Source organism: Thamnophis elegans, chromosome 14 (genome assembly GCF_009769535.1).
Source record: "Thamnophis elegans isolate rThaEle1 chromosome 14, rThaEle1.pri, whole genome shotgun sequence".
In the NCBI taxonomy this organism is placed as follows: Eukaryota; Metazoa; Chordata; class Lepidosauria; order Squamata; family Colubridae; genus Thamnophis; species Thamnophis elegans.
In genome coordinates this window covers 41,446,753-41,474,653 of record NC_045554.1, presented here as the reverse complement: position 1 = coordinate 41,474,653, position 27,901 = coordinate 41,446,753, and the positions used below count along the sequence as shown (strand labels likewise).

Here is a 27,901-nt window from a genome sequence, read left to right as displayed (position 1 = left end):
AAAAGGTGACGTATGACTGTTTTTTCACACTTACGACCATTGCAGCCCCCCCCGGCGGGGGCAACTGCTTGGCAACTGACTCATATTTATGACAGCCCTGGGGGTCACGTGATCCCCTTTTGCGACCATCCGACAAGCAAAGGCAATGGGGAAGCCGGCTTCACTGAACAGCGGTGCCGCTAATTTAACAGCTGCAGGGATTCACTTAACAACGGTGGTAAGCAAGGTCATACAATGGGGCAAAATCCACTTAGCAAATGTCTCGCCAAACAGAAGAGAAAATTTGGGCTCAGCTGTGGTCGTAAGTCGAGGACTACCTATAATAAGACAATATGTAATTAAAACTTTGGATCACGCATGCAATCCGGACAAGCAAACGTTGTTTAAAACCAAACCCAATCTTGATATAAAAAGTTGTGCACCATGAAAATGAATTCCCCGAAACCAACTTTTGTTCCAGACCGCAACACAACTTGACGACCAACTGGGGTTCGATGCCACATGAAGCCATGGTTTGTTGAATAAACCAAGTGTCAGGCCTGCAATTATATTCCTTTTAGAATTTTGACACTTTCTCTTATTTCATTATGCTGTTTCATTAGTATAGTTGATGGGAGGGGGGAATAGACAGGAGTAGGATTGTGGAATGTATTATTGTCATTCTTTACTAGAAGCCAAGGTCATCTTTTGTCTCCGCACTTTTACACCTGACCGGAAGCAGCTGGGTGGAGACACCAGCGTGGAAGAAGAAGATTGGACCATGTGATGGATGGTGGGTGTGGGGACAAGATCATGAACTTTTAAGTGGGTGGGATTCTGATGCCATTTCCAGAATTGGGATTAACACAGATGTGCTAAGATGTCTGCTTTATTAAATTGGAACTTTAAGGATCGTTTTGTCTTGGACTCTGATTTAATTCTACATGATACTTGGAACGCTGACACCAAGGTTATGTCTTTTGATGAAAGCAAACTAGCCACAGTTTCTTTCCTTAGCCAATTTCTGATATGATCTTCCTCTCTGTAGGGACCTGGCAATTTTCTAGACTGGAATAAGCCAGGGAGATATTAAAACTAACCAAAAATAAATCATGCATTGCAGTTTGTCTTCATGCCCTGGCTTAAACTACAGCATTGGTTAGTAAACCCACAATTGATTCTGGTATCAACCTGATTTCTTGCCTGCACATGCACTGCTATTACTTCCCCCAGCCTCGTTTGCACATTATGTTATCCACAAAAGCACAGCGGGATGAGTTTCAAATAGTACCTTGGCCACAATACAACTTCCTTTTATTATTTTTGGCGTAACATGAGGGCCAAATGGAGAGAAAATTCACTTTCCAGTTCTGCTCGTTTAGTTCGGACTCTTGATTTAATCCCTTATGAAGAAAAATTTTGATGGGTTGTGCTAGGATTGGGGCTCTTTTATGGCAGGGTTCTCCAAATGTGGCAACTTTTCAGACACATGTACTTCAACTCCCAGAATCCCCAGCTAGCTTTTTTAGTTTATAAGTAACTAGCTGGATACCCATGCTTTGCAATGAAACCATGCGATCGGGCCAGCCCGCAAGCCAGATGAGTCAGGCATTGGCCACGCCCATATAAGGCAAATGGCAGTTGGAACAGAGTTCCTTTCAGGTGGGGAGGAGGAGTAGAATGTCCAACTCCTTAGAATTGATGCATGTTAATATAATACTACATAAGAAATGCTAATGATCTGATGGTCATTTCGAAAAATCCTTTCTTAGCGAGTACCTAGAATCTAAGAGGCTCATATGTGCCGAATTTCAAGATTGTAGACTTTACGGTTCTGGAGATTTCATGATGAGTGAGCGGTATTTACGATAGATAGATAGATAGATAGATAGATAGATAGATAGATAGATAGATAGATAGATAGATAGATAGATAGATAGATAGATAGATGATAGATGATAGATGATAGATGATAGATAGATAGATAGATAGATAGATAGATAGATAGATAGATAGATAGATAGATAGATAGATAGATAGATAGATAGATAGATAGATAGATAGATATATAGATCGGTGGGTGGGTGGGTGGGTGGGTGGGTGGGTGGATGGATGGATAGATGATAAGATAGATGATAGATAGATGATAGATAGATGATAGATGATAGATGATAGATAGATGATAGATAGATAGATAGATAGATAGATAGATGATAGATAGATAGATAGATAGATAGATAGATAGATAGATAGATAGATAGATAGATAGATAGATAGATATTTCAAGGTGACGAACATACCTAATACTCCTTCCTTCCTGTTTTTCCCACAATGACAATCCTGAAAGGTGAGGGGCTGAGATTGACTGCCCAAAGTCACCCAGCCTACTTTCATGCCCATGGCAAGACTAGAACTCACCGTCTCCAGGTGATTGCCCCCAAATCACCCAGCCAGCTTTCATGCCTAAGGCAGGACTAGAACTTCCCATCCCCTGGAGATTGATCAAAGTCACCCAGCCAGTTTTCATCTCTAAGGCAGGACTGGAACTCACCGTCTCCTGGCAATTGACTCAGGTTACCCAGTTGGCTTTCATACCTAAGACAGGAGTAGAACTCACCATGTCCTATTTCTACCCTGGTGCCTTATTAACCAGGACCTATTCAGGGTACAGTAACCCTCTCTTACTTTTGCTGCCTGCCCAACTGGAATTGGAACTGAAGCAAGCTTTGACCAAACACAATCCTTGGCCAGTGAGCTGGATTCAGCTTGATGGTTGAAGCAATGCATGTCTCCATGACACATTTCATGTTCAGGACAAATATGATTCACTGCGGCATTGGCCCAGAGGCCGCAGGAGCTGTTCCTCCTCCTCCTTCTTCCTCCTCCTCCTCCTTTCTTCTTCTTCCTCCTTCTTCCTCCTCCTTCTTCTCCCCCCCTTCTTCTTCTTCTCCTCCTTCTTCTTCTTCCTCCTCCTCCCCTTCTTCTCCTCCTCCTCCTCCTCCTCCCCCTCCTGCCTACTACTATTTTTTCTTCTTCCCCACCTCCTCCTTCTCCTCCCTCCTCTTCTTCTTTTTCCTCCTCCTTCCTATTACTACTATTTTTTCTTCTTTCCTCTTCCTCTTCCTCCTCCTCCCCTTCTCCTCCTCCTCCTCCTCCTTCTTCTCCTCCTCCTCCTTCTTCTTCCCCTCCCCCTCCTCCTCCTGCCTATAACTATTTTTTCTTCTTCCCCTCCCTCCTCCTCCTCCCTCTTCTTCTTTTTCCTCCTCCTTCCTACTACTACTATGTTTTTTTTCTTTCCCCTTCCTCTTCTTCCTCCTCCTCCTCCTCCCCCTAATTTTTCAAACAAAGGGGGAAACCCCTTCGCCTGTTTGGGAGCCGGGGATGTGATTCAAATGCCAGCACCAAGGAAAGGGCAAGCCCGCTCCCTGCCCATTTTGGCAGCTGCCCTTTCCATCGCTCCGCTTTGCAGGCTGGCATTTCAGACCACACAAAGGCAAGCTGGTGGGTCGGCAACAGTTGTGTGGTAGGGCTTCCTCTAAACGGTCAAAAACAAAGACCGAAACAGGGAGGAGGGGGTAAACTAACAAAAAAAAAACCCAAAACCCTTGAATTTTACACCCTTCGGAAAACATTCCGCTTGCTGTTCTTTTCCTAGCTGGCAGCAATTTCTAAGCTCCAGTTTCTACCCTGCAAATAACTCCTTTTGCTGAATTTGGGGAAGGGCGGGGAGGAGACACAGACAAAGCTGCCTTTTTTTTGTTCTGCGTTTAGTAGTAAACACGTCCCTCTAATGTTGCAAGGGAGAAGCTTTCGGCCTCTTCCACTGGTAACCCCAGAAACCTTTTGAAAAAATGCATCTGGAGCCGGTGAGGCTCTGCAAGGGGATGAGAGTTGACTTCGGAATCAGACTAGAACTGGAAGGGACCTTGGAGGTCTCCTAGTCCAACCCTCTGCTCAAGCAAGAGACCCTATACCATTTCAGACAAGTCACTATCTAGTCTTTTCTTAAAAATCTCCGGGGATGAAGCACTTACGACTTCTGGGGTCAAGCTATTCCACTACTTCATTGTCCTCACTGTTAGGAAGTTTCTCCTTAATTCCAAGGTTGCTTCTCTCTTTGATTAGTTTCCACCCATTGCTTCTTGTCCTGCCTTCAAGTGCTTTGGAGAATAGCTTAATCAGAATAGAGCTGGAAGGGGTCTTGGAGGTCTTCTAGTCCAACCCACTGCTCAAGCAGGAGACCCTATACCATTCCAGACAAGTGGCTGTCCAGACTCTTCTTAAAAACCTCCAGTGATGGAGAACCCACAACTTCAGAAAGCCGAGGTGGCGTAGTGGTTAAATGCAGCACTGCAGGCTACTTCAGCTGACTACAGTTCTGCAGTTCGGCTGTTCAAATCTCACCGGCTCAGGGTTGACTCAGCCTTCCATCCTTCCGAGGTGGGTAAAATGAGGACCCGGATTGTTGTTGGGGGCGATATACTGACTCTGTAAACCGCTTAGAGAGGGCTGAAAGCCCTATGAAGCGATATATAAGCCTAACTGCTATTGCTATTCTGGAGGCAAGCCGTTCCACTGGTTAATTGTCCTCACTGTTAGGCTCAATTCGAGGTGGTTTCTCCATTGCTTCTTGTCCTGCCTTCTGGTGCTTTGGATTTTTTTTCTTTCTGACCAGTCCTATATGATGGAAAGTCCTCCACTGGCGACTACTTTGATTTGCCAATCTTGCTTTCAGGAGGGAATTTTAGAATGGAATAGAATAACAGAGTTGGAAGGGACCTTGGAGGTCTTCTAGTCCAACCCCCTGCTTAGGCAGGAAACTCTACACCACTTCAGACAAAGGGTTATCCAACATCTTCTTTAAAACTTCCAGTGTTGGAGCATTCACAGCTTCTGGAAGCAAGTTGTTCCACTGATTTATTGTTCTTACTGTCAGGAAATGTCTCCTGAGTTCTAAGTTGCTTCTCTCTTTGATTAGTTTCCACCCATTGCTTCTTGTTCTGCCCTCGGGTGCCCTGGAGAATAGCTTGACTCCCTCTTCTTTGTGGCAACCCCTGAGATATTGGAAGACTGCTAGCATGTCTCCCCTGGTCCTTCTTTTCATTAAACTAGACATACCCAGTTCCTGCAATTGTTCTTCATATGTTTTAGCCTCCAGTCCCCTAATTATCTTTGTTGCTCTTCTCTGCACTCTTTCTAAAGCTTTCCTTTTATTCGTTGGGCCTTTTGACTTAGGCTAAGAATAAATTGAACTCTTTTTAATTGCTCGATTCTTTCTCTTTTGGAAGAAAACGGGGGGGCTGGGAGCAGAAATATGACATAAATAATTAAAATGTGCTTTAAAAAGTGGCTTTCGAAATATATAGCCGCAATTATTAGATGCTAATGTAAGCATAGCCAGTAAGAAAACACGAGGAATATGCCAATAAAAATAATTGTGAAAAGACGCGGTTTGACATCTGCTTCTCTCTGGAGTGCGAGCATATGAGTCACACGAACCTAGTAGCAAACTCTGCATCAACATCTCTGTTGCCAGCCAAAACAGCCCCATCTTTAAAAATAAAAAAAGATTTGAGGTACAAGTTCAAGAAGTTAAAATGTTCTCAGGTTGCACCAAACTCTGTGAAAAATACACCTCCAAGTTTCCACATGGTGACAGGAGACGTTTTCTTCAATGTCTAACATGCTTTCAGCCAGACATTAAAAAAAATAATAATAATCCCTGCTCTAGAATAATGTTAAGGCTGCAGCCAATATAAATAGGGCTGAATAATCAGTGAGACTTAAATCTCAGGTTATATTAATATGTGGGAAAGACCGTGGCACGACAAAACCGTGCTCGACTAAAGCGCGCCCGATTAAACCGCGTCGCTGACGTCATCAACAGGGCGACAACAGCGAGCACGGAGAAAGAAGGGCGCTTTAAATAGCGCTTTGAAAGCAAGCCGATTCAAGTTAAGGTAAGGGTTAGGTTTAGGGTTAGGTTAAGGGTTAGGGTTAGGTTTAGGGTTAGGTTAAGGGTTAGGTTTAGGGTTAGGTTTAGGGTTAGGTTAAGGGTTAGGGTTAGGTTTAGGGTTAGGTTTAGGGTTAGGTTAAGGGTTAGGTTTAGGGTTAGGTTAAGGGTTAGGATTAGGTTTAGCGTTAGGTTAAGGGTTAGGATTAGGGTTAGGTTTAGGATTAGGTTTAGGGGGGTTATGTTTAGGTTTAGGTGTCAATTTTAGGTTTAGCGTTTACAGCGTGCTTTTTTCTCCGCGCTGTTGTCGCACTGTGATGACGTCAGCTACGCGGTTTCATCGAGCGCCCTTTAGTCGAACGCGGTTTTGTGGTGGAACCGGAAAAACGCATGGGCTCAAAGTTTTCATCATAATGGAGACAAGCACATTTTTCAAGAGAGCTTGTAAAATTCCTGAATGTACATATTGCACTTGTTGGGGCCCACAGATAATATGCCTGCTATGACAGATGATTTTCTGTTTGTATGGCAACCCACTGGAACAAATACCAATCTCCAGCAATGCTACCAGGATCAAACTCCAAAACCATACAGAGTTGGATTTCACTTCCCGAAAAATTAACTTGCAGAAAATGACTGCCTTACTTCATGCTGATAGGGAGGCTATCAAAGATTCGAACATAGAATAATAAGGGTTGGAAGTGTTGTGACTCAGCAGAAACCTGTGAGTTGTTTCTGGATGCAGGATAATGAGCAGCTGTTGCTCGTTAGGGTCTTCTCCTGCAGATAAAAGACTGATGATGCCACGGCTTAGTTGCAGAAGTCAACGTTCGTTGTTTGTTCTTGAGTTCAGTTCCGTTCCTGTTCGAGTTAGTGTTAATGATTCAAAGAGGCACTTGGATAAGTGATTTGCTTTCTGTAAACCTGATTTGCTGTAAGAGTTTTGTTTTTGCATTTGCTGTGTAACTTTTTGCCAAAGACTTTATCTATGTTTATTTTGGGCTCGCAGCCAGCTTGAGCCAGAACTGATAGATATTTCCTTTGAAGTTCTGTCTGGCTGTTGTTTGTGAACAAGCAAGGAGGGGGGGGGTCAGAACAGGAAGGGACCTCGGAGATCTTCTAGTACAACCCCCTGCTCGAGCAGGAGACCCTGTACCATTTCAACAAACGGTTGCCAGTCTCCTTTTGAAAGCCTTCGGTGGTGGAGCCCCCACAACTTCTGAAGACAAGCTATTCCATTGGTTAATTGCTCTCGCCGTTCGGAGGTTTCTCCTTCGTTCTAGATTGCTTCTTTCCTTGGTTGGTTTCTGTTCTGAACCCCCTCGTTCCACACCAAAGCACATTCCGAGCCAAAGATAAGTTACGGTATTTAATTAACAGACAGGTAGGTCCTTGGCAGCAAACCGTCACCGACAAGCTTGGGGCAGCAATAAACACAGATAAGGCTTGGCAGCAATCCAGCCTGCCAAGCTCACAGTAATGTCCTCCGACATTCAATCCTGCGTTGACTTCTGCAAAGAGGGGCGTGTGCACAAGGAGTCTTTTTATAGTCTGGAGAGGAGTCTAATGACCACCAGCTGAGTACAATTACCTCCTGTAATTGCGTAATTGTTCCTGATGCCTAGTAGCTCTTCGGTGCCGGGCATCCAGGAACAACTCACTACTGGCATCCGGCTTACTCTCCCTTGTCTCCTCCCCACTGGTCCAAGGCTCAGGTGCCTCCTGGTGGCCAACCAGCCTCTCTGCGCCCTGCTCGGAGTCAGAACTCTGTCCAGGGTCCTCCAAATCCTCCAGAGCCGACTCATCGGGCCCCTCACTGTCGGAGTCTGGTGGCAGCTCCAACAGCTCCTGCTGAGCCACAACAGGTTTCCATCCATTGTTTCTTGCCTTGCCCTTTTGGTGCTTTGGAAAATAGTTTGGACCAGGGGTGAAATGCTACCAGTTCAGGCCGGTTCGCCCGAACTGGCAGTATTAAAAAAATGCTTTAAAAAGTTTTTTTTAAAAAAAGCTGTGACGATCCACTGTGTGATAATCAGCTGTGCCTGATGGTCTGTGAGGTTCCTGCCTTGTTGCAGGGAACATTTTCTGTGAAGTCCTGTTGCTTTAACACTGTGTGTAAGTCAGTTGTGCAGCCACGCCCACCTGGTCACATGACCACCAAGCCACGCCCACCCAGTCACATGACTGCCCTGTCACGCCCACGGAACCGGTAGGGAAAATCTTTGAATTTCACCACTGAGTTTGACCCCTCGTCTTTGTAGCAGCCCCTCAAATACTGAAACACTGCTATCATGTCTCTCCTAATCCTTCGTTTCTTAAGACTAGACATACCCAATTCCTGTAAGCGTTCTTCATATATTTTAGCCTCCAGTCCCTTGATCTTTTTTGTTGCTCTTCTCTGCACTCTTTCCAGAGTCTCAATTAATAACTAAGAGTTCATAATAATGAAGATTAAGTGTTCCGCTCGTCCCTGGATAGCAGCTTACGGGCTGGAGCACAGCCTTTGAAAAGTAACGCAGGGGGGGAGACATGGAGGGAGAAACGTACAACACATGGAAGATGAAATCCACCCCTGGCCTCAGAGATCAAATTGTGAGCCGAGCAACTGCTTGAGTCACGCATTCGCCTCTCGGCTACAAGCTAAGATTTCCTTCTGCCAGCAGATGTGGAGAAGATAATTCTGTTGTCCGATTGCGAGAGATGAACGCCAAAAAAACTGGGAAACGGTGCATTTTTATTTCAGTGAAGGACAAAACATATGCAAATCTAAAACTCAGAACAGGACAAGGCCCCTTTTTGGGGAAACTATCCAAGCCAAGAAGCTGGTGAGAGAGCCTGAGATCGGCCAGGATTTTTAAGAAAGGAGAAAGATGAGAAAATAATAATAATAGTAGTAATAGTAATAATAATAGTAATAATAATAAACCAGCAGTGGTAATTCCAGTGGTAATTGGCACACTGTGTGCTATTCCAAAAGTACTGGAATTACATTTAAAACAGTTAAAAATTGACAAAATCACCATCAGTCAAATGCAAAAAGCTGCACTGCTTGGATCTGCACGCATATTACGAAAATACCTTACGACGTCCTAGGCCCCTGGGTGGGGCCCGACTAGTAACCAATGCCAAATCTGGCGAAACAACTGGCCGCTGTGATACAATTGTATAATAATAATAATGCCGCTCACAAACCTCCTTCTGTCCCTTCTGAGTGATCCGGTCTTGTCTCCTTATGCTGGCTTTCAGCCACTTTGACAGCCACCGCCCGACAAATCGCTCCGAGTTTGCGATCCAGAGAGCGAACCCCGGCCTCTCGGGTATAGCTAGCCAAAAGCAATGGACAAGGATACCCTTTCAGTGTGTGAACAGAAGCAAACATTGTCCAGGGATCCTGGAGGTGGCTATAGAAGTCACTACCTATCCTGAGTTTGGTGAGGAGCAGAGGTGGTATTCGCCCGGTTCTGACCAGTTCTGGCGAACCGGTAGCGGAAATCTTGAGTCGGTCGGAGAACTGACAAATACCATCTCTGGCTGGCCCCGCCCATGATCTATTCACTGCCTCCCGAGTCCCAGCTGATCGGCTGGGTCTTCTTTCGTTGCCCTGCAGAGGAGAACGGAGCTGGAAAGCAGGTTAGTGAGGTCGGGAGGGAATGGGGATTTTGCTGTATCCTTCCCCTGCCACACCCACCAAACCACACCCCACCAAGCCATGCCCACTGAATCGGTAGTAAAAAAAATTGAATCCCACCACTGGTGAGGAGGGGTCTGCAAATGATCTAAATTGCAAAACAATATAGGCCAAGGGTTACAATGAAGCCATAGCCGAACCTCAGTTCTGCAAAGGACAACGACTGTGTTCTCTGCAATTGTGGGGGTGAAACTCACAACAAAGACAGGGCAGAATTTGTCTAGGGAGAGTCTCGCTCATCCGGGTCACGGTTGCACCAAAGGTGTTTTTTTTTTTTTTTCCAAAGGGAATCGGACTTGGTTTTTTTCTTGAAGATGTTTCGCTTCTCATCCAAGAAGCCTCTTCAGTTCTGACTTCAGAAGAACTGAAGAAGCTTCTCGGATGAGAAGCGAAATTTCTTTAAGGAGAAACAAAGTCCGGTTGTCTTTTGGGGAAAAAAAAGTGACTTTGGGAACACAGCAGAATTGGACTCTCAAAGTAACCCAAAGATAAGTGTAGGTCAGTAGTAGTCAACCTGGTCCCTACCGCCTACTAGTGGGCGTTCCAGCTTTCATGGTGTAGGGGTTTGCTGCAACCCTGCTTTATAAATTTTATAAAGTAAAGTTACTTCCCTACCTTATAAATCACCATTACTGTGGAACTGGTGGGCGGTTAGAAAATTTTACTACTAACAGAGATACAAAAGTGGGCAGCAGGTATAAAAAGGTTAACTACTCTTGCTGTAGATGCAGTGATGAAATTCAAACTTGTTTACTATGGTTCTGTGGGTGTGGCTTGGTGGGCATGGCAGGGGAAAGATACAGCAAATTCTACCCACTCCTGGGGGAAGGATACTGCAAAATTCCCATTCTTTCGCCACTCCTGGGGGAAGGTTACTGCAAAATCTCAATTCCCACCCCACTCTGGGGCCAGCCAGAAGTGGTATTTGCCGGTTCTCCAAACTACTCAAAATTTCTGCTACCGGTTCTCCAGAACCTGTCAGAGCCTGCTGAATTTCACCCCTGCGTAGATGATAGGAAGCACACAAACTGGAAATGGTAGGCCAAGATCACTGATCACCCCTAAAATCTGCTTCTGCTAAGACAAATGCCATCCCCACAGACAAACACATTTCTGTTGTCTTCCAGTGCTGCGTCTTCCCTTTGCAAATCTCTTTTCCGTTTGGGAAACCCACAATGAAGAGGTCTGTTCAAAGGCTCAGTGTGAAAAAGACATTATCTTGGCCTGTGGATTCTTTATATATATATAAAAAAACCCACAGTCTGCCTTTTCTGCTAATCATTCCACTAGTAATTGTGGGGAACTGATGTTTGATATTATTGCTACTGTTATTGTTATACTGTATGAACTCACAACGACCCTGGGAATTTTGCAAATTTAAAATATAATTAAGAATGAAGGCCTCGTATTAATGAGCAGAGGCATTGATGTTGCAAAACCCCTGTTCTCCGAAAGCTCTTTGACAGCACAATGTTCCAAATTTAGAACCACTCGTTTCCCACAACCAAAAGAAAAAAAAGAAAAGAAAAAGTGGCACAGAATTGAAAGTGCGGAAAATCATTACCGGGTGATAATCACCAGCGTTGCTTCCTGGGGAATCTGAATCTGTTGCGGAGTCAGCCCATGCTGTTCCAGCTGTTTCGGAATCAAATGCCGATGTGCAATTTCTATCTTCTCTTCTTGCGTGTATCCTTTGAAACGGTTCATGAGAAGAGAGAGGAGCTGACATTCAGAAATGCCAATTTTAAAACAGGGTTTTAAAAACAGTGGTATTCAACTGGTAGTGGAAATCGTGGGTTAGGCATGTGGAATTGGGGGGGGGAGGGAGGGAGAGAAACTTTGACTTTTTAATTTGGGTGGGGAAAATCGCTGGACCTTCAGAGTCGGGTTTTCTCCAGATGTGCCAATGTGACATGCCTGACAAATCTGTGGCTCAGTGGCTAAGATGCTGGGCTTGTCGATCAGAAGGTTTGGCAGTTCAGCGGTTCGAATCCCTAGTGTTGCGTAATGGAGTGAGCTACCGTTATTTGTCCCAGCTTCTGCAACCTAGCAGTTTGAAAACATGCAAAAGTGCAAGTAGAAAAATAGAGACCACCTTTGGTGGGAAGGGAACAGCGTTCCGTACGCCTTTGGCGTTTATGAATGCCGGCCACATGACGGGAGAAATCTTTGGACAGCTCTGGCTGGCCAGCTTTGAAACGGAGATGAGCACACACACCCTTAGAGTTGGGTATGACTACCACATATGTGCAAGGGGAACCTTTACCTCTTACCTTTAATAAATCTCTACTTTGAGGAACACCTGAGCCTCAGAGGTTTGATTACATTGGGTCTCTTACTTGCAACCCTGACATACGTCCCCTCTCTCTGAGATGCGTACCCATGCAGACACACCAGGGGTGGGTTTCTCACCCTGTTCCAACCGGTTCGGTTGGAACGGGGCCGGCGGCGTCCTCGTGCACGCGCGCGGTGCACACATGCGTACTAGCGTCTACGCGACGCTCCAGCTGCTCCTGGACGATCGCGCAGGCGCTGTATGCGTCCTGCACATGCATGGAAGCGCAGAACTCGTCAAAACTGGGTAAGGACTGCGGGTGGGCGACCAACCGGTTCGCAGGAACCGCCGCGAACCGGTTGAAACCCACCCCTGAGACACACCTACACATAACTGTGATTTGTACTTGGGGTTACCTGGAACCTGGATGATCTCCATTCTGTCCAACAAAGCCGCTGGAATGGTGGCAGTGGTATTAGCGGTGGCAATGAAGAGGACTTGAGACAGATCGAATGCCACGTTTAAGTAATGGTCAGTGAAGTTATGGTTTTGCTCAGGATCCAAGACCTTTTAAAAGAAGAAACAATACAAAAAATGTTTGTTTTTAATTGCCTTGCCTATTTAATTCATCTGATTTAACTAAATATGTATGGCTACTTTTTTTTTACTGCGACAGATTTTTTTATTATTTTTTCCCTTCTACAACACCTTAAAGTCATTACATCAACATTGTTATGTCATCATACCCGTACATGTACATAATATTTCGCTTCTATATTTGCACACTTTATACACAGTTCTATATATATTTATATATATTGTTTTTTGGCTTAATTAATTTTGTTCCTGTTTTGCAGCCATTTGTATCAATTGTTCCAAATTTCATAATATTCCGACTCTTCTTTATCTTTTAATTTCAATGTTAATTTGTCCATCTCTGCACAATCCAAAGTTTTTTTTAGCACTAATTCGTCCAAGGGGGTATTATTTTGTTTCCAGCATTGGGCAAATGCTATTCTAGCTGTAGTTAGCAGATGTGTTAATATGTACTTAATTTTCTTTGTATATTTCCCTTTGGTTATTCCCAGTAGAAAGATTTCGGGTTTGTATTTTATCTGTCCTCCTGTAATTTCTTGCACCCATTTCCAAATTTTTGTCCAATATTTTTGTGTTTCCAGGCAGGTCCACCATATGTGATAATAGGTCCCTTGTACTTTTTTACACTTCCAGCAGGTCGGCTTCATGTTTGGGTACATTTTAGCCAATCTTGTTGGTGATAAATGCCAATGATAAAACATTTTGTATATATTTTCTTTAAGTGCTGCTGATCGTGTTAGTTTATGTGTTCCAAATTCTACTTTTGATATGGCTACTTTTTTTTAAAATTGATCATCATGCAACACACAAAAACGCAGATATCATTGTAGGGTGATTTCTAAACAGTAGCCAAAAAGCGTGACCCGTCAAAACTGCGCCCGATTAAACTGCGTCACTGACGTCATCAACAGGGCGACAACAGCCAGCGCGGAGAAAGAAGGGCGCTTTAAATAGCGCTTTGAAAGCAAGCCGATTCAACTTAAGGTAAGGGTTAGGTTTAGGGTTAGCTTTAGGGTTAGCTTTAGGGTTAGGTTAAGGGTTAGGGTTAGGTTAAGGGCTAGGATTAGGTTTAGGGTTAGGTTATGGGTTAGGTTTAGGGTTAGGTTTAGGGTTAGGTTAAGGGTTAGGTTTAGGATTAGGTTTAGGGGGGTTAGGTTTAGGTGTTTAGGGGTTAATTTTAGGTTTAGGGTTTACAGCGTGCTTCTGTCTCCGCGCTGTTGTCGCCCTGTTGATGACGTCAGTGACGCGGTTTAGTCGAGCGCGGTTTAGTCGAGCGCGGTTTTGTGGTGGAACCGCCAAAAAGATTTTTTTTTAAGGGTCTGTTGGGCAGAAGTGAGCAGGCGGCTTCCCACGGCAATAACCTCTCCATATTTCTAAATGTGGTGTATATTTCAAATTCTATTCGTAGTTTTAACCTCTTTGGGAGAAAATATGCTTCAGGGATGGAAAGAGAGTGAGTTCAGAGAAAGATATTGAGTCAGGGGGATTTTATTTAAGTGGACCCTTGTAAAAGGACTAAGATGATAGAAATATGGACCACACCACTTCAGTCCCGAGATAGGACTGAAATGGTATGGTCCAGATACTTTTCCGTTCTGTAACATTGAGATGAAATTTCCAACTCCCCTTGAAACAGTTCCACGGCAGAAAATACAACCATGTAAAATTAGGATATGGATATACAGAAAACATGGGGTGGTTTTTTTTGGATTCTCCCAAGATCTGCATGATCCCAAGGATGAGCTCTGTTACATTAAGACGCGATGAACAAGATACACTCCCAATGGGAGGACAAGACTTCAAAGCTGCAGCTTTGTTTTGGAAGAAGGCCCTCAACCCACAAATCCAGAGAACTTGTTGTCGACAAAACTGCTGGAGGGCAAGAGAAGAAGACACCCAAAATGAATCACACCGGACGGAGCACAAGGGATTTAACTTTCCATACGTAGGAAGAAGACAGAAAATCTGATAGCTTTCAGAGTCTGTGCTAGTAACTCTAGCAACTTTCCAAAACTTCCAGATTGGTTGGGACTATACCAACCAAGCCAACAGAGAGAAAGCTGCTTCTTTACCCTTTATTCCCAACTTTAAATTGATTGTGTTTGCTAGCATAATATTTGTGTGTGTAGTGGCCTGCCAGCAACCAGCAGAGCTGGTGGCAGACTCAGAGAGTGAGGAGGTTGGGGAGGAGCATGGGCCAGTCCTGGAGTCTGGGGTAGGGTCTGATGAGGGCTCCGTGTTGGAGACAGAGATGAGGCCAGGCCTGTCTGGCAATTATCAGCTGCCTTTGGAGTCGGAGATCAGTGGGGCAGAAGAACAGCTGGAGCCTGTTCCCAGTGTGCGCATGTGCAGAGCTACCAGGAGAAGGGAACAGTTAAGGAACAAGGGCCAACTCGGGAATAAAGGTACAGGTGGACGGTGAATGGCCCTTCCCATAGGGAATAAAGAGGAGCGAAAGGGGAGTGGAGTTTGCAGGAGACAATTAGTTCATTTAATTAGTGTGAAGATTTGTTCGTGACTCTCAGAGACTCCTCCTTGCCAAATATTTTCTTGTACAGTGTTGCGTTTGGAAGATATCGGCCTGGCAGCTCTCCAAGCCTGATAAGGTCTGTGGCTGTCAATTCATCCTTGAAAGACTGTTTACCGGGACTTTGCTGGATGTGAATGAGAGGAATTCACATTAGCTTAATAAAAAGGGTTTTTTGTCGGGACGAGGAGTCTGCTTCGTGATTTGGTGATGCCTAGGTCAAAAAGGAGCCGAGGTGGCGCAGTGGTTAGAGTGCAGTACTGCAGGCTACTTCAGCTGACTGCTAGTTCGGTAGTTCAAATCTCACTGGCTCAGGGTTGACTCAGCCTTCCATCCTTCCGAGGTGGGTAAAATGAGGACCCGGATTGTTGTTGGGGGCAATATGCTGACTCTGTAAACCGCTTAGAGAGGGCTGAAAGCCCTATGAAGCGGTATATAAGTCTAACTGCTATTGCTATTGCTAAAACAATATGCCTCCTATAGCCCATAAGCATACAACTACAGGTAGTTCTCGACTTACGACCACAACTGAACCCAAAATTTATCTCGCTAAGCAACACAGTTGTTCAAATAAGACCTGGTGCCTTTTTTGGTGGCAAAATATATATATATAAGACAGGGTTTTTTGGGGGGGGAAACATGGTATGTAAACCACATCAGAGAAACACACATTGAAACTTATGGTTATGCCTTTTGAGGTTCCTTCAGTTTCTCATTGCTTGGTATTAATTCCCTTCACTCACAGCCTGCAACCGGCATTCTTACAATGCATGCTTTTCCCCTTCCGTATTTCCGACTCCTCGAAAGCTCTGGCTTGAGATGTGTTAAGCGAGCCATGTTATATCGCTCTGAACAATTCTCACGTAACGTCCCGAATGCCTGAGCAGCGACGGGCAACGCTGCTGTCAACATAATTTATCCTTTCCATTATGGAATGAACACACATCCTTTTTTGCTTATCAGCTTGAATTATGGCCTGGAAGAGGGCTGCTAATTAATTTATACATCACACACGTTGCCAAAGACAGAAAGCCATCTCAATTAGCTTTTCTTACTACCACTTTTAAAATTAATAGAATACAATGAAGGAGTTGAGGGAGAGTCAACAGAGATGGGTCAGAAGTCCTGCCAGACAGATAATATTTCAGCCAAATCACAGTCTGTATCCGAAGTTTGTTCCATGGCAATTCAGAAGAACAGAAAAGACCCCGGACAAATTCTTCCTACCCCGCCTTCGTAATAGAAATCAGTTACTTGATCAAACTTTTTACATTGCAAAGATCTGAGTTTAACCTCCAGCTATCGAGAAAGCTTAAGACCCAAAGGTGCTTGGTTCCACCACAAAACCGCGCTCGACTAAACCGCGTCACTGACGTCATCAACAGGGCGACAACAGCGCGGAGACAGAAGCACGCTGTAAACCCTAAACCTAAAATTAACCCCTAACCCTAAACCTAACCCCCCTAAACCTAATCCTAAACCTAACCCTAAATCTAACCCTAAAGCTAACCCTTAACCTAACCCTAAACCTAATCCTAACCCTTAACCTAACCCTAAACCTAACCCTTAACCTAACCCTAACCCTTAACCTAACCCTAAAGCTAACCCTAAAGCTAACCCTAAACCTAACCCTTACCTTAAGTTGAATCGGCTTGCTTTCAAAGCGCTATTTAAAGCGCCCTTCTTTCTCCGCGCTCGCTGTTGTCGCCCTGTTGATGACGTCAGCGACGCGGTTTAATCGGGCGCGGTTTAGTCGGGCGCGGTTTTGACGGGTCACGAAGGTGCTTTTGGGCCAAGAGGCAACTGGACTTTCTTGTTTCTCTTTGAAGACGTTTCACTTCTCATCCAAGAAGCTTCCTCAGCTCGGACTGGATGGTAGGCAAATCGGACGATTTATATTTATAGACTCCCCACCATCCAATCAGAGCTGAAGAAGCTTCTTGGATGAGAAGCAAAACGTCTTCAAGGAAAAACGAAGGAAATCCAGTTGCCTCTCTCTTTTTATTTAAAAAAAAAAAAAGCACCTTTGGGACAACCATGACCTGGATGACTGAGAATCTCCACAGAGAAATGTTAAGAGTTATTTACAATTTCTAGCCGCTTCCTTTTTCGCAGAGCGAAGCTTTCATTCACAGGATTCAAGACAGAATCACAAGCTTTGCACCGAGTTTGGCGGCATAGAAGTGAAATCGGCCAAGGGAAAAAAAGTTGCTTTTTTTCTAAGAACCTTAAATTAAGTTTTATTTAGCTTGACGTTCGGTTTTCAGTCTTAGCGTTGCAGAAGTCATAAAGAGGGCATGAAGGTAAAAATCTGCCCCTTTTATTTTACTGTCAAGAGAATGTTTTCAAATACGACAAGATTCAAGGGGCTATTGGCCATCCGTTATCACCTGAGCACGAAGGGAAAGATAAAATATCGTCTTCAGGCTCAGTGTTGTTGTGGGTTTGTTTGTCTGTTGCATGAAAATAAGACGAAAAAAGAAGCTTTTGTGCATTCGAAATTCCCATTCCCATCACAGGCAGGATAATCTCTGCAAACATTTAGAGGCTGGCCGGTATTTTCTGCACGGTTTCTCTTGCCTGCAAATGTTCTCCATTAAGAAACACTCGGATTCCTTTCTGTCCACTCTTGACCTTCAAGAGAGGACATCTAAATATAGAATGAATGTTCCCTTGTTGACGAACAGAACTGGAAATAAGAAGACATTCCGCTCTGATCAAGCAACCAATGCACCTTGACCTTAAGCAGAGACAATCAACGCGTTGAAAAAAACCAGCCCTTTCCCCCAGCAACATACGGCTAGAACAGGAGACAGCAACCCTCGGCTCTGGAGCCGCATGTGGCTCTTTCATCCCTCTGCTGTGGCTCCCTGTCACCAGTCAGCACCACAATTTTGAGAGGAGCTTCCGGTTAGGGGCGGGGAAGCAGGGCACGCCAGGAGGAGACTCTATGGCAAGGGGCGGGTTTTCTGGTCCACTCCACAATTGATAGGGCTTTCGGTTAGGATAGGTAGCGGAAAAAGGACGCCGCGCTAGGAGGAGACTCTATGGTGGGGAAACCAGATTTCCGGTCGGCTCCAGAATTGAACGGGGGACTTCCGGTTAGGATCTTTGTGGCTCTTTTGAGTCTTTAAGGTTGCCGACCTCTGGGCTAGAACATATTTATTTCACATTCAGACAAATTGAAGCCCATTTTCCTGAACTCTTCAGGTGTGTTAAGGAGCCTCGTGAAATATTATAGCTAAGGATGGGTGACCAAGCACTTAAGTGTTGGAATTTAGGAAGCAAACGTATCTCTTCACCTGTATAAGTGCAGATGGTTGCCAAAGACTTATGGAAGTCATAATGTTGATGCAACAGTGGTGGGACTCCTCTCCGGGAGGGGTGGGTGGGATGAGTCTGCCTATCGAGATGAGGTAGACCGGTTGCTTTTGTGGTGTGGAGACAATAACTTGGTCCTTAACACCAATAAGACTAAGGAGCTTATAGTGGGCTATAGAAGGAATAGATCAGGCGGTTCCACCTCAAAACCACGTTCGACTAAAGCGCGCTCGATGAAACCGCGTAGCTGATGTCATCACAGCGCGACGAAAAAAACACACTGCGAACGCTAAAGCTAAAATTAACCCCTAACCCTAAACCTAACCCCCCTAAACCTAACCCTAAACCTAACCCTTAACCTAACCCTAAATCTAACCCTTAACCTAACGCTAAACCTAACGCTAACCCTTAACCTAACCCTAAACCTAACCCTTACCTTAACGTGAATCGGCTTGCTTTCAAAGCGCTATTTAAAGCGCCCTTTTTTCTCCGCGGTCGCTGTTGTCGCTCTGCTGATGACGTCAGCGACGCGGTTTAATCGGGCGCGCTTTAGTGGAGCGCGGTTTTGTCGTGCCACGAGATCAGGCATCCAGCCCTTGCTTTTCAAGGGAGACCGAGTGGAGCAAGTAGCCAGTTTTAAGTTTCTGGGTCTTATCATAAAAGAGGACCTGACTTGGGGCAACTCACATTGCAGCACTGGTCAAAAGGGCCCAGCAGAGATGACACTACCTGAGACTTCTTAGGAAACAACTGAAGAAAAAACTGCTAATGACCTTCTACCGCTGCGCCATAGAGAGTATTTTAACTTACTGTACCTGTGTCTGATTGACCAATTGCACAGTGGCAGATAGGACAGCACTCCAGAGGGTTAAAGTCATTGCCCAGAGGATCATTGGTTGCCCCCTCCCCTCTTTGGAAGAGCCTTATAGCTCCTGCTGCCTTAAGAAAGTTCAAAACCGACTGATACATTTTCTACAGCAGTGTTTTTCAACCACTGTGCCGTGGCACACTAGTGTGCCGTGACATAGTGTAAGGTGTGCCGTGGGAGAATTACTTTATATATAGTCAATATAGGCACAGAGTTAATTTTTTTTAACATTTTCTAATGGTGGTGTGCCTCATGATTTTTTTCATGAAAAAAGTGTGCCTTTGCACAAAAAAGGTTGAAAAACACTGTTCTACAGCATGTAAAGAAGGATGTGTTGTGTTTGTTTTGAAAATTAAAAATAAAAAAAAATATTAAAAAAAACGTAAGTTCAAAACACCCTTAAAGATCCATCCTATCCTGGGCACCCCCCTTTTTTTAACTATTACCATCTGGCAAACGGTACAGGATAAGAGCCGAGGTGGCGCCTAAGAGCCGAGGTGGCGCAGTGGTTAGGGTGCAGTACTGCAGGCCACTTCAGCTGACTGTTATCTGCAGTTCAGCAGTTCTAATCTCAACGGCTCAAGGTTGACTCAGCCTTCCATCCTTCCGAGGTGGGTGAAATGAGGACCCAGGCTGTGGGGGCAATATGCTGACTCTGTAAACCGCATAGAGAGGGCTGAAAGCCCTATGAAGCGGTATATAAGTCTAACTGCTATTGCTATTGCTATAATAAAAACAAGGATAAATAGGCTGAAAAACAGCTTCTATCCCAGGGCAGTAACTATATTGAATTCTACGGTATAGTGCAATATTAATGCAATGTCAGGGTTTTTTAATTCAATTGTGTAGAATGTGAAGGATGTGTCTTTGTGTTTTTATTTTTATAGTTATAATGTACACTGAAGATGGCATTTAATTTCGTCGTACGATGTGCAATGACAATAAAGTCAACTAAACTAAAGCAAAGTGCTTTGACCATCTTAAGCACCTTCAGAAATATGGAATAAATTAATCTAGGGATGGCCCCTATAAAACAGGGGTGAGCTGGCTACAGTTTCATTTTTAATATAATCCCGCGACCCGCAAATCAAGAGCATAATGCAAACATCTGTTTACTGAGAATTACTCAGAACAAATTACCAGCTTGGGAATTTGCTTTGAAAGCCAAAATGAAATGCGCAGCAACCACAATTCTTCCCCACACCAATAAAATCCTGGTTATCCACACCCGCCACAAGGTTTTTGTTGTTTTTTTTTGAAAAATAAATTTCAGCACTATATAAAAATGGGATAAAACATTTGCTGCAGACACTGTTTAACAACTGGGAGTCAGAGATGTTAGCAATCTACTTCAAACCATATAAAAGACCCAGATGTAGAATCTCTTTGATTTAGCCACCAGTGACTAATAATCCTCTCTAAATTTCTTGTCCCAACAGAGGGAGCCTTCGTGACATGACACACTGAGAAAGTAAACAGAATGCCTTTTTACGCCTGATTATAACCATTCTTAACACCGTAGCAATGCCAAGTTGCAGCAAGCCATCCATCTTGTTTCCAAGTGAAAACAATGGTTTTCTAATAGGATGGGATTGCAGTACTTGAGAAGTACCGTATTTTTCGGATTATAAGACGCACGGGAGTATAAGACGCACCATTTTAAAAAAAAAAAAAGTTTTTGCACTCTGCAGGCCTCCCAAACCTTCTACACGCCTCGTTTTTTGCAAGAAAAAAAAGGGGGGGGCCATGCAGTGCTTTGGGAGGGGGGGACAAAAACGAGCAAAAAACAGCCTGTTGTTTGCAAAAATGGACTATTTTTGCAAAATAAAGGGCAAGCTTTGGGAAGCTTGTAGAGTGCTCCTGGGGATGGGGGGCACAAAAATGAGCAAAAGCGGTCCATTTTTTGCTCATTTTTGTCCTCCCCAGCCCACAGGAGCACTTTGCAAGCCTCCTAAACCCTCTGCACGTCCATTTTTGCAAAGGGGGCGGGGTTTCGGTAGACCAAAAATGCTGTATTCAGTGTATAAGATGCATCCAGATTTTCACCCTCTTTTTGAGGAGAAAAAGGTCCGTCTTATACTCTGGAAAATACGGTATTTCATGAAGAAGAAGAAAAAAAATCTAATGACAAGTGACTAATAATTTTGCCTAGCACAAAATACTTGCTATTTCACCAATGCTGCTGATACGTTCTCCCTTTCTATTCCTGTTAAAAATAAAAATGCCTACCCTTAAAGAATATTAATCCCATGTGCTTAAGTGCTTACTATCATGAGCTTCTAGTCCCAAATAGCTATCATTCTTAGCATGTTCTCCTATATTAACTTAATTGAACCTTTTTTTTTTTTAGAAAATAATTATAAACGGTCTCCAGTTTCATTCCTCTACCACAGAAAGCCAATATGGATGCAAGCGGGGATATTCTGCTAAAATTGATTGATGGACTGAAACCAGCATGCTGTTCATTTCACTTCAAAAAGCTAACCACTCCCTGATTTAACAGTTTGAGGATAAACCAGAGATCCTCCTGTCCTGAGAATCGAAACAGACATCAAGTATCCACAATGTAATATTCTTTATGTTGTGTTTTCCTTCAGAGGTGAAATATACCTCAAACATCTGTCAGAAAATCTATGTCACATCTTCTCTACCCAGTGGCTAAAAGTTTTAAAAAATAAATTATTGGAGGTTTTGGAGAAGAAATGGGGAAACCATTTATTTGTTTGAAATGGTATGGAGCAGTTATGGCAAACCTTTTAGACATCAAGTGCCCAAAATGAGCATGCACGCACATGCCCAAACTTAAAGTTGCGCACACGCGCATAAACATGCATGGGCTCCTACCAGTTCTTACCAGTTTTGACCGGTTCAGCCAAACCGGTATTGGCTTGGCAGCCTGGGTTGCTGGAACCGGCAGCGACCCAGGCCTGCCACGCCCCTGAACCGGTTCCCCGGTTGGCGCCGTCATCTTGTTTTTCAGTTCTGCGCCATGTGCGGAATAATTTTAATTGCACGGCACCTGCGCACAAAGCACATATCAAGCACATACGCATGTGCATCGTGCACATGAGCAAATTGGCAGTAGTGCCAGCTGGAACCCACCCCTGGCGCGCAAAAACCAGCTGGCCGGCGGGAGGTGGAGCATCCCAACACCTGCGGGGTGCTTTGATCTGGCCTGCGGGGCCACCCAGGAAACAGCGAAGGACCAGCCTGCAGTGCGTCTGCCAGCGAAAACGTTTTCGTTGGCAGAGGGTTGCAGGAGGCCATCGCAGCCGAAATCGTTTTCGTTGCAAGAGCCGAGGTGGCGGCAGTGGTTAGGGTGCAGCACTGCCGGCCACTTCAGCTGACTGTTATCTGCAGTTCAGCGGTTCAAATCTCACCGGTTCAAGGTTTACTCAGCCTTCCATCCTTCCGAGGTGGGTGAAATGAGGACCCGGATTGTTGGGGGCAATATGCTGGCTCTGTAAACCGCTTAGAGAGGGCTGAAAGCCCTATGATGCAGTGTATAACTGCTAACTGCTATTGCTATTGGCAGAGCGCTCGGGCCATCACAGGTGCCCCTGACGTTGAGCTGGTCACGCCCAGCATGGCCACAAAGCCCACCCCCAGGTCAAACACAACCCTGAAGCGGTCCTCAATGAAACCAAGTTTGACACCCCTGTTCTAGTGTATTCCAGATATGATGGGCGTGCAGCTTCCAGAACTTTGGCTGACAACGTTGGGATGAAGGCCTCAACCCATCTGGAGCGCATGAGGTGAGAATCCAGGGTCCAGTCCTTGTTTGTCAGAAGGCACCCCCAATTTTCTACCTCAAGTAACGCAGCTGCGGGATCGCCTTGCAAGCTCTTCCCAAGCTTGTCCACCTCATCCAGGAGGAAGACCGGGTTGTTGACTCCAGCAGTCTTCAAGCCGTTGATGATACGGCCAGGCATGCTGCCAACGTACGTGCGCCTGGTAAAAAGGGACAAAATGGGAAGGTTGAAACGCAAGGCAATGAGAGCATCGAAAAACTGAAGATGCGAGCACGGCTCAAGTGATGCGCGAAGACCCTCCCACAATGGACGGATGGCTGCCGAAGTTGATGGAGTTCAGCAGAGTGACTAAAGTGACTGTTTTGATTAAAGAAAAGAACGCAATGAATTTTTTTTTCCACTTGGAAACCACTTCTGGACTTTGTGCTCGAGGTGTGTGGGGGGGAAATGGAGCTTTGATTTTGGGTTTTGCCGATTAAAGAGGTTTGGTGTTACAGAAATGGCTAGGATATGCTATTATATAGAAGTAAAAAGTTGAGGTTTTATGTTACCATGTTCTTCACCAAAAGGAAGTCTGGAAGTCAATGCTTTCCCCCCCCCGCTTTTCTTTCCCCCTCTAGCCTTTCTTCTCTTCTCTTTCCCTCTCCCATTTTACCTTTATTTTTTTAAATATATTTTCGTATTTTATGCTTTGTTAAAAATTAATAAAGGTTTCAACCACAAGTTACTCAAGCACATCAGCAGGAGTGAGAAATTGCACGGAAGGACAAAAATACATGGAATGCATTGTGATCCTGAAAACAACTTATGCAAATGGGTTCCACCACAAAACCGCGCTCGACTAAACTGCGTCCGACTAAACCACGTCGCTGACGTCATCAATAGGGCAACAATAGCGCGGAGACAGAAGCACGCTGTAAACCCTAAACCTAAAATTAACCCCTAAACCTAAACCTAACCCCCTAAACCTAACCCTTAATCTAACCCTTAACCTAACCCTAAACCTAATCCTAACCCTTAACCTAACCCTAAACCTAACCCTAACCCTTAACCTAACCCTAACCCTAACCCTTAACCTAACCCTAAACCTAACCCTAACCCTTAACCTAACCCTAAACCTAACCCTAACCCTAACCCTAACCCTTAACCTAACCCTAACCCTAACCCTAACCCTTAACCTAACCCTAACCCTAACCCTAACCCTTAACCTAACCCTAAACCTAACCCTAAAGCTAACCCTAAACCTAACCCTGTTGATGACGTCAGCGACGCGGTTTAATCGGGTGCAGTTTAGTCGAGCACGGTTTTGAGGGGTCACGATACAAATGAAGTAATGGTTATGATCAGAGCTATGAAAACGTATCTTAGAGAATCGGATCAATTGTCCAGGTTTATCTGCTTGACGGTAGCTTTTCAAGATCTCAAGAGTCTCTCAGCAAAGAGTCTCTTAGGCATCTTTGTGAAATGACCAATCATTTCTTTTCTTTTTAAAAATATTTTCATTGTTTTATAACATACATTTCCTTTCTATGTTAAGCAGTGTTGTCTCTAGGTGTCAAAGGAGTTAACATACAAGCATACAAAGAAGCAAACAAACATCATCATTGTCACCATCATTGTGTGTGCATGTGTGTATGTTTTCGTAGATTTTCATGGGTACAGGTATGCAGGTCTTGGTGTATTCGGGTCTTTTCCCGTGTAAGATTTGGAGTATCTTGGCGACGTTTCGACGAGGTCCCACTCGCCATCTTCAGGCTGGTGCCTTCAGCTTTGTGCTTGTGCGAGCAAAGCGTGATCGGAGCTGCTGTCTTTCTATAAATATTGGTGGGGGTGTGTGGAGTGTTGGCTTTGTTGCTGTAAGCGGGTTGGTTGGCTGTGTTGTTACATCAACTCCATCAACTATTCAAGATGTAACAACATAGCCAACCAACCTGCTTACAGCAACAAAGCCAACACTCCACATACATCCTCCAATATTTATAGAAAGACGGCAGCTCCGATCACGCTTTGCTCGCACAAGCACAAAGCTGAAGGCACCAGCCTGAAGATGGCGAGTGGGACCTCATCGAAACATCGCTAAGATATTCTCAATCTTACACGGGAAAATACACCAAGACCTGCATACACACACACACACACACACACACACACACACACAAATATGCTGTAATATATAGACAACTATGTGATAACATCAATCATATAACATAATTATCTTCCATTATACTATTGATTATATAACCATCAAAAGTATTTACTCTTCTGTTTTTCTTTCTCCTATAAACCATATTTCACCTAATTCCGCTCCTCTAACCTCAACATCTGTCATTTAACCATTTATAGAATAGTTCCCATGTTATGAAATAGTCCGAATCTTCTTTTCCTTTAATTTTTAGGGTTAACTATCCGTTTCTGCCCAACATTTCTAAGTGCGGGCAAAGCTGGACATTCAAACCTATTTGTGTGTGCTTTTGAATGCGAACTGATGGTGCTACAGATTTTCTTGACATTGTTAGTTTGATTAAACAATAAGAGGACCAGCTCAAATCTGAATCAAGAAAAAAAAATTGGCAGCTGGAGAACAGGCCTGGATATAAGATGGGTTATATTAAAGTCTGATGATAAATCATATTTTATTGTAGCAGAGTTAAATTCAGTATCTTCTTAGACTTTGGGACAAGAATGTTTTTTTTAAAATTTATAATAAAAATTGTTTGTGTATATGTGTGCATGTGCATAGAGTGACTTATTCTTACTTGCAATTTATGATATTATCACTAAAAATACCCGGTAACTTCACGTAGTGAAACCTTAGCAGAGTTCATGAATTTCCTGCAACTAAATCTCACACACAAGATATAAATCAAGTAAAGTGGCGGATGATTACACACCCCTGTGTAACTTTCAAAATGATGGAGAAAATGTTGTGTTATATAATGGTGTGGCTAATAAAATCCAGCTGTGGAAGGAATGTTTTGCCAGTCTCCTTCCCAGGACCTAAATGATGTCAGAGGGCAGGATATAAGCCAAACTCCACCCCAGTAGAAGGGGGGGGGAGGAAAACAGAATGAGAAAGAGAGAGAGAGAGAGAGAGAGAGAGAGAGAGAGAGAGAGAGAAACAAGAGTGAGAAAGAGAGAAACAGAGAGAAATAAAGAGAGAGAGTGAGAAACAGAGACAGAGAAAAAATAAAGAGAGAGACAGAGAGAAACAGAGACAGAGAAACAGAGACAGAAACAGAGAGACAGAGAGAGAAACGGACAGAGAAAAAACAGAGACAGAGAGAAACAGAGATAGACACAGAGTAACAAAGAAACACAGAGCGAGAGAGAGAGAGAAGATAGGCAGACCGACAGAGACAGAGAAACAGAAGGAGAGAAAAACAGAGAGAGAAACAGAGACAGAGAGAGAAGAAAGAAAGAGAGACAGAAACAGAGATGGAGAGAAACAGAGACAGACACACAAAGAGAAACAGAGAGAAACACAGAGAAACAGAGTGAGTGAGAAGAGAGACAGAGACAGAGAGAGAGAAACAGAGAGACAGACACACAGAGAGAAACACAGAGGAACAGAGAGTGAGAAGAGAGACAGAGACAGAGAGTGAGAAACAGAGAGAGAGAGAAACAGAGAGAAACAGAGACAGAGAGAAAGAGAGAGAGTGAGAAAGAGAGAAAGAGAAAGAGAGAACGAATCTCTTGTTGCTTCTGCATTTGTACCACTTAGTGAGACAGATTAAACACTTTTCTCCCGCATGGAATAGGAAAAATAATTCTCCAAAGACTTGTTTATGTTCTCCTGTGAGATGTTTTTCCCCATCTGTGGCATCCGAGCAGCCTGCCCAAGAGGCTCGGAGGGCGTGTCCAGAGAGTCCATACAAACAAGTCCCTAACCCTGGAGGTCTATTATTAGACCGAAAGAATGCAGACAATAAGAGAGCCCTTTTCTTTTCCTTGGCCTGGCACTGGCTTGGCTAGTGGCAAGGACAAAGCCTCCGGGTTAGCTGCCTCCCCCGGGACCAAAACACAAAACAGAACCAACCTCAAACTTCTCCCAGACGGGATCCAAGCCTGAGATTTCCACCGTCTCTCCAGCGCGACTGGAGGAATTTAATAAAGATGTGTTGTTGTTTTGGAGGGATAAACAATAAGAAACTTTCTAAGCTCGGGGCAAAACCATTTAATATCTGTTTTCACAGGAGGGGAGCCTTTTCACGCGAACTTAGCCTGCACAGAATCGAGCTAGGTAATCTGTGAGGTTTCGACTCTTTATTTATTTGCCAGGAATAAAAAATGCAGGTAGTCCTTGACTTATGGCCACAATGGAGCCCAAGCTTTTCTGCTGCTAAGTGAAACACTGGGCCAGTGATTCTTGCCCCATTTTACGACTTTTCTTACCACGGCCGTTAAGTGCATCGCTCCAGTTATTCAGCTAGTGACATAGTTGTTAAGTGAGTCTGGTTTCCCCGTTGACTTGACTTGTCACAAAAGGGAATCACATAAGCCTGCAATGCTGCAGCCGTCATAACTGTGACTCGGTTGCCAAGGGTCTGGATTTGAATCGCGTGCCCATGGGGATGCTGCAATGGTCGTAAGTTTGGAAAAACGGTCGTGTCACTTTCTCCAGTGCCACTGCAACTTTGAATGGTCGCTAAATGAATCATTGTAAGTTGAGGACTATCTGTACCGGATAGCTCCAAGAAAATATAAGGATCCTTCTTAGATGTTTTCTTTTAAATAAGGGCTGGAAACACGTTCGTCTAATTTCTGTCTCGTGAAAAAGAGAAAAGAATAAAAGTGAAGACACCTCAGGTATTGCTTGACTTACGATAGTTCGCTTAGCGCTGAAAAAAGTGACTTACGACCTCGTTTCACACTTACGACCTTTGCAGCATCCCCAGGGCCACGTGATCAAAATTCTGTGACCCGTCAAAACCGCGGTCCACT

General features: G+C 44.3%; 1 protein-coding gene across 3 annotated transcripts in view; it reads right to left on the bottom strand.

The window, feature by feature from the left end:
- Positions 1-27,901, bottom strand: part of LONP2 (lon peptidase 2, peroxisomal) — a 187,824-nt gene that overhangs the window by 144,242 nt on the left and 15,681 nt on the right. For all 3 annotated transcript variants that reach the window (XR_004256476.1, XM_032230666.1, XM_032230664.1), the window contains exons 8-11: positions 23,018-23,159; positions 12,312-12,462; positions 11,185-11,311; positions 9,125-9,255 (exon numbers count right to left, since the gene is read on the bottom strand). Coding sequence is in view for 2 of the 3 variants with exons in the window: in XM_032230666.1 (XP_032086557.1) it covers positions 9,125-9,255; positions 11,185-11,311; positions 12,312-12,462; positions 23,018-23,159 (551 nt within the window). In the remaining variant the exon portion in view is untranslated. The remainder of the gene's footprint in view (positions 1-9,124; positions 9,256-11,184; positions 11,312-12,311; positions 12,463-23,017; positions 23,160-27,901) is intronic.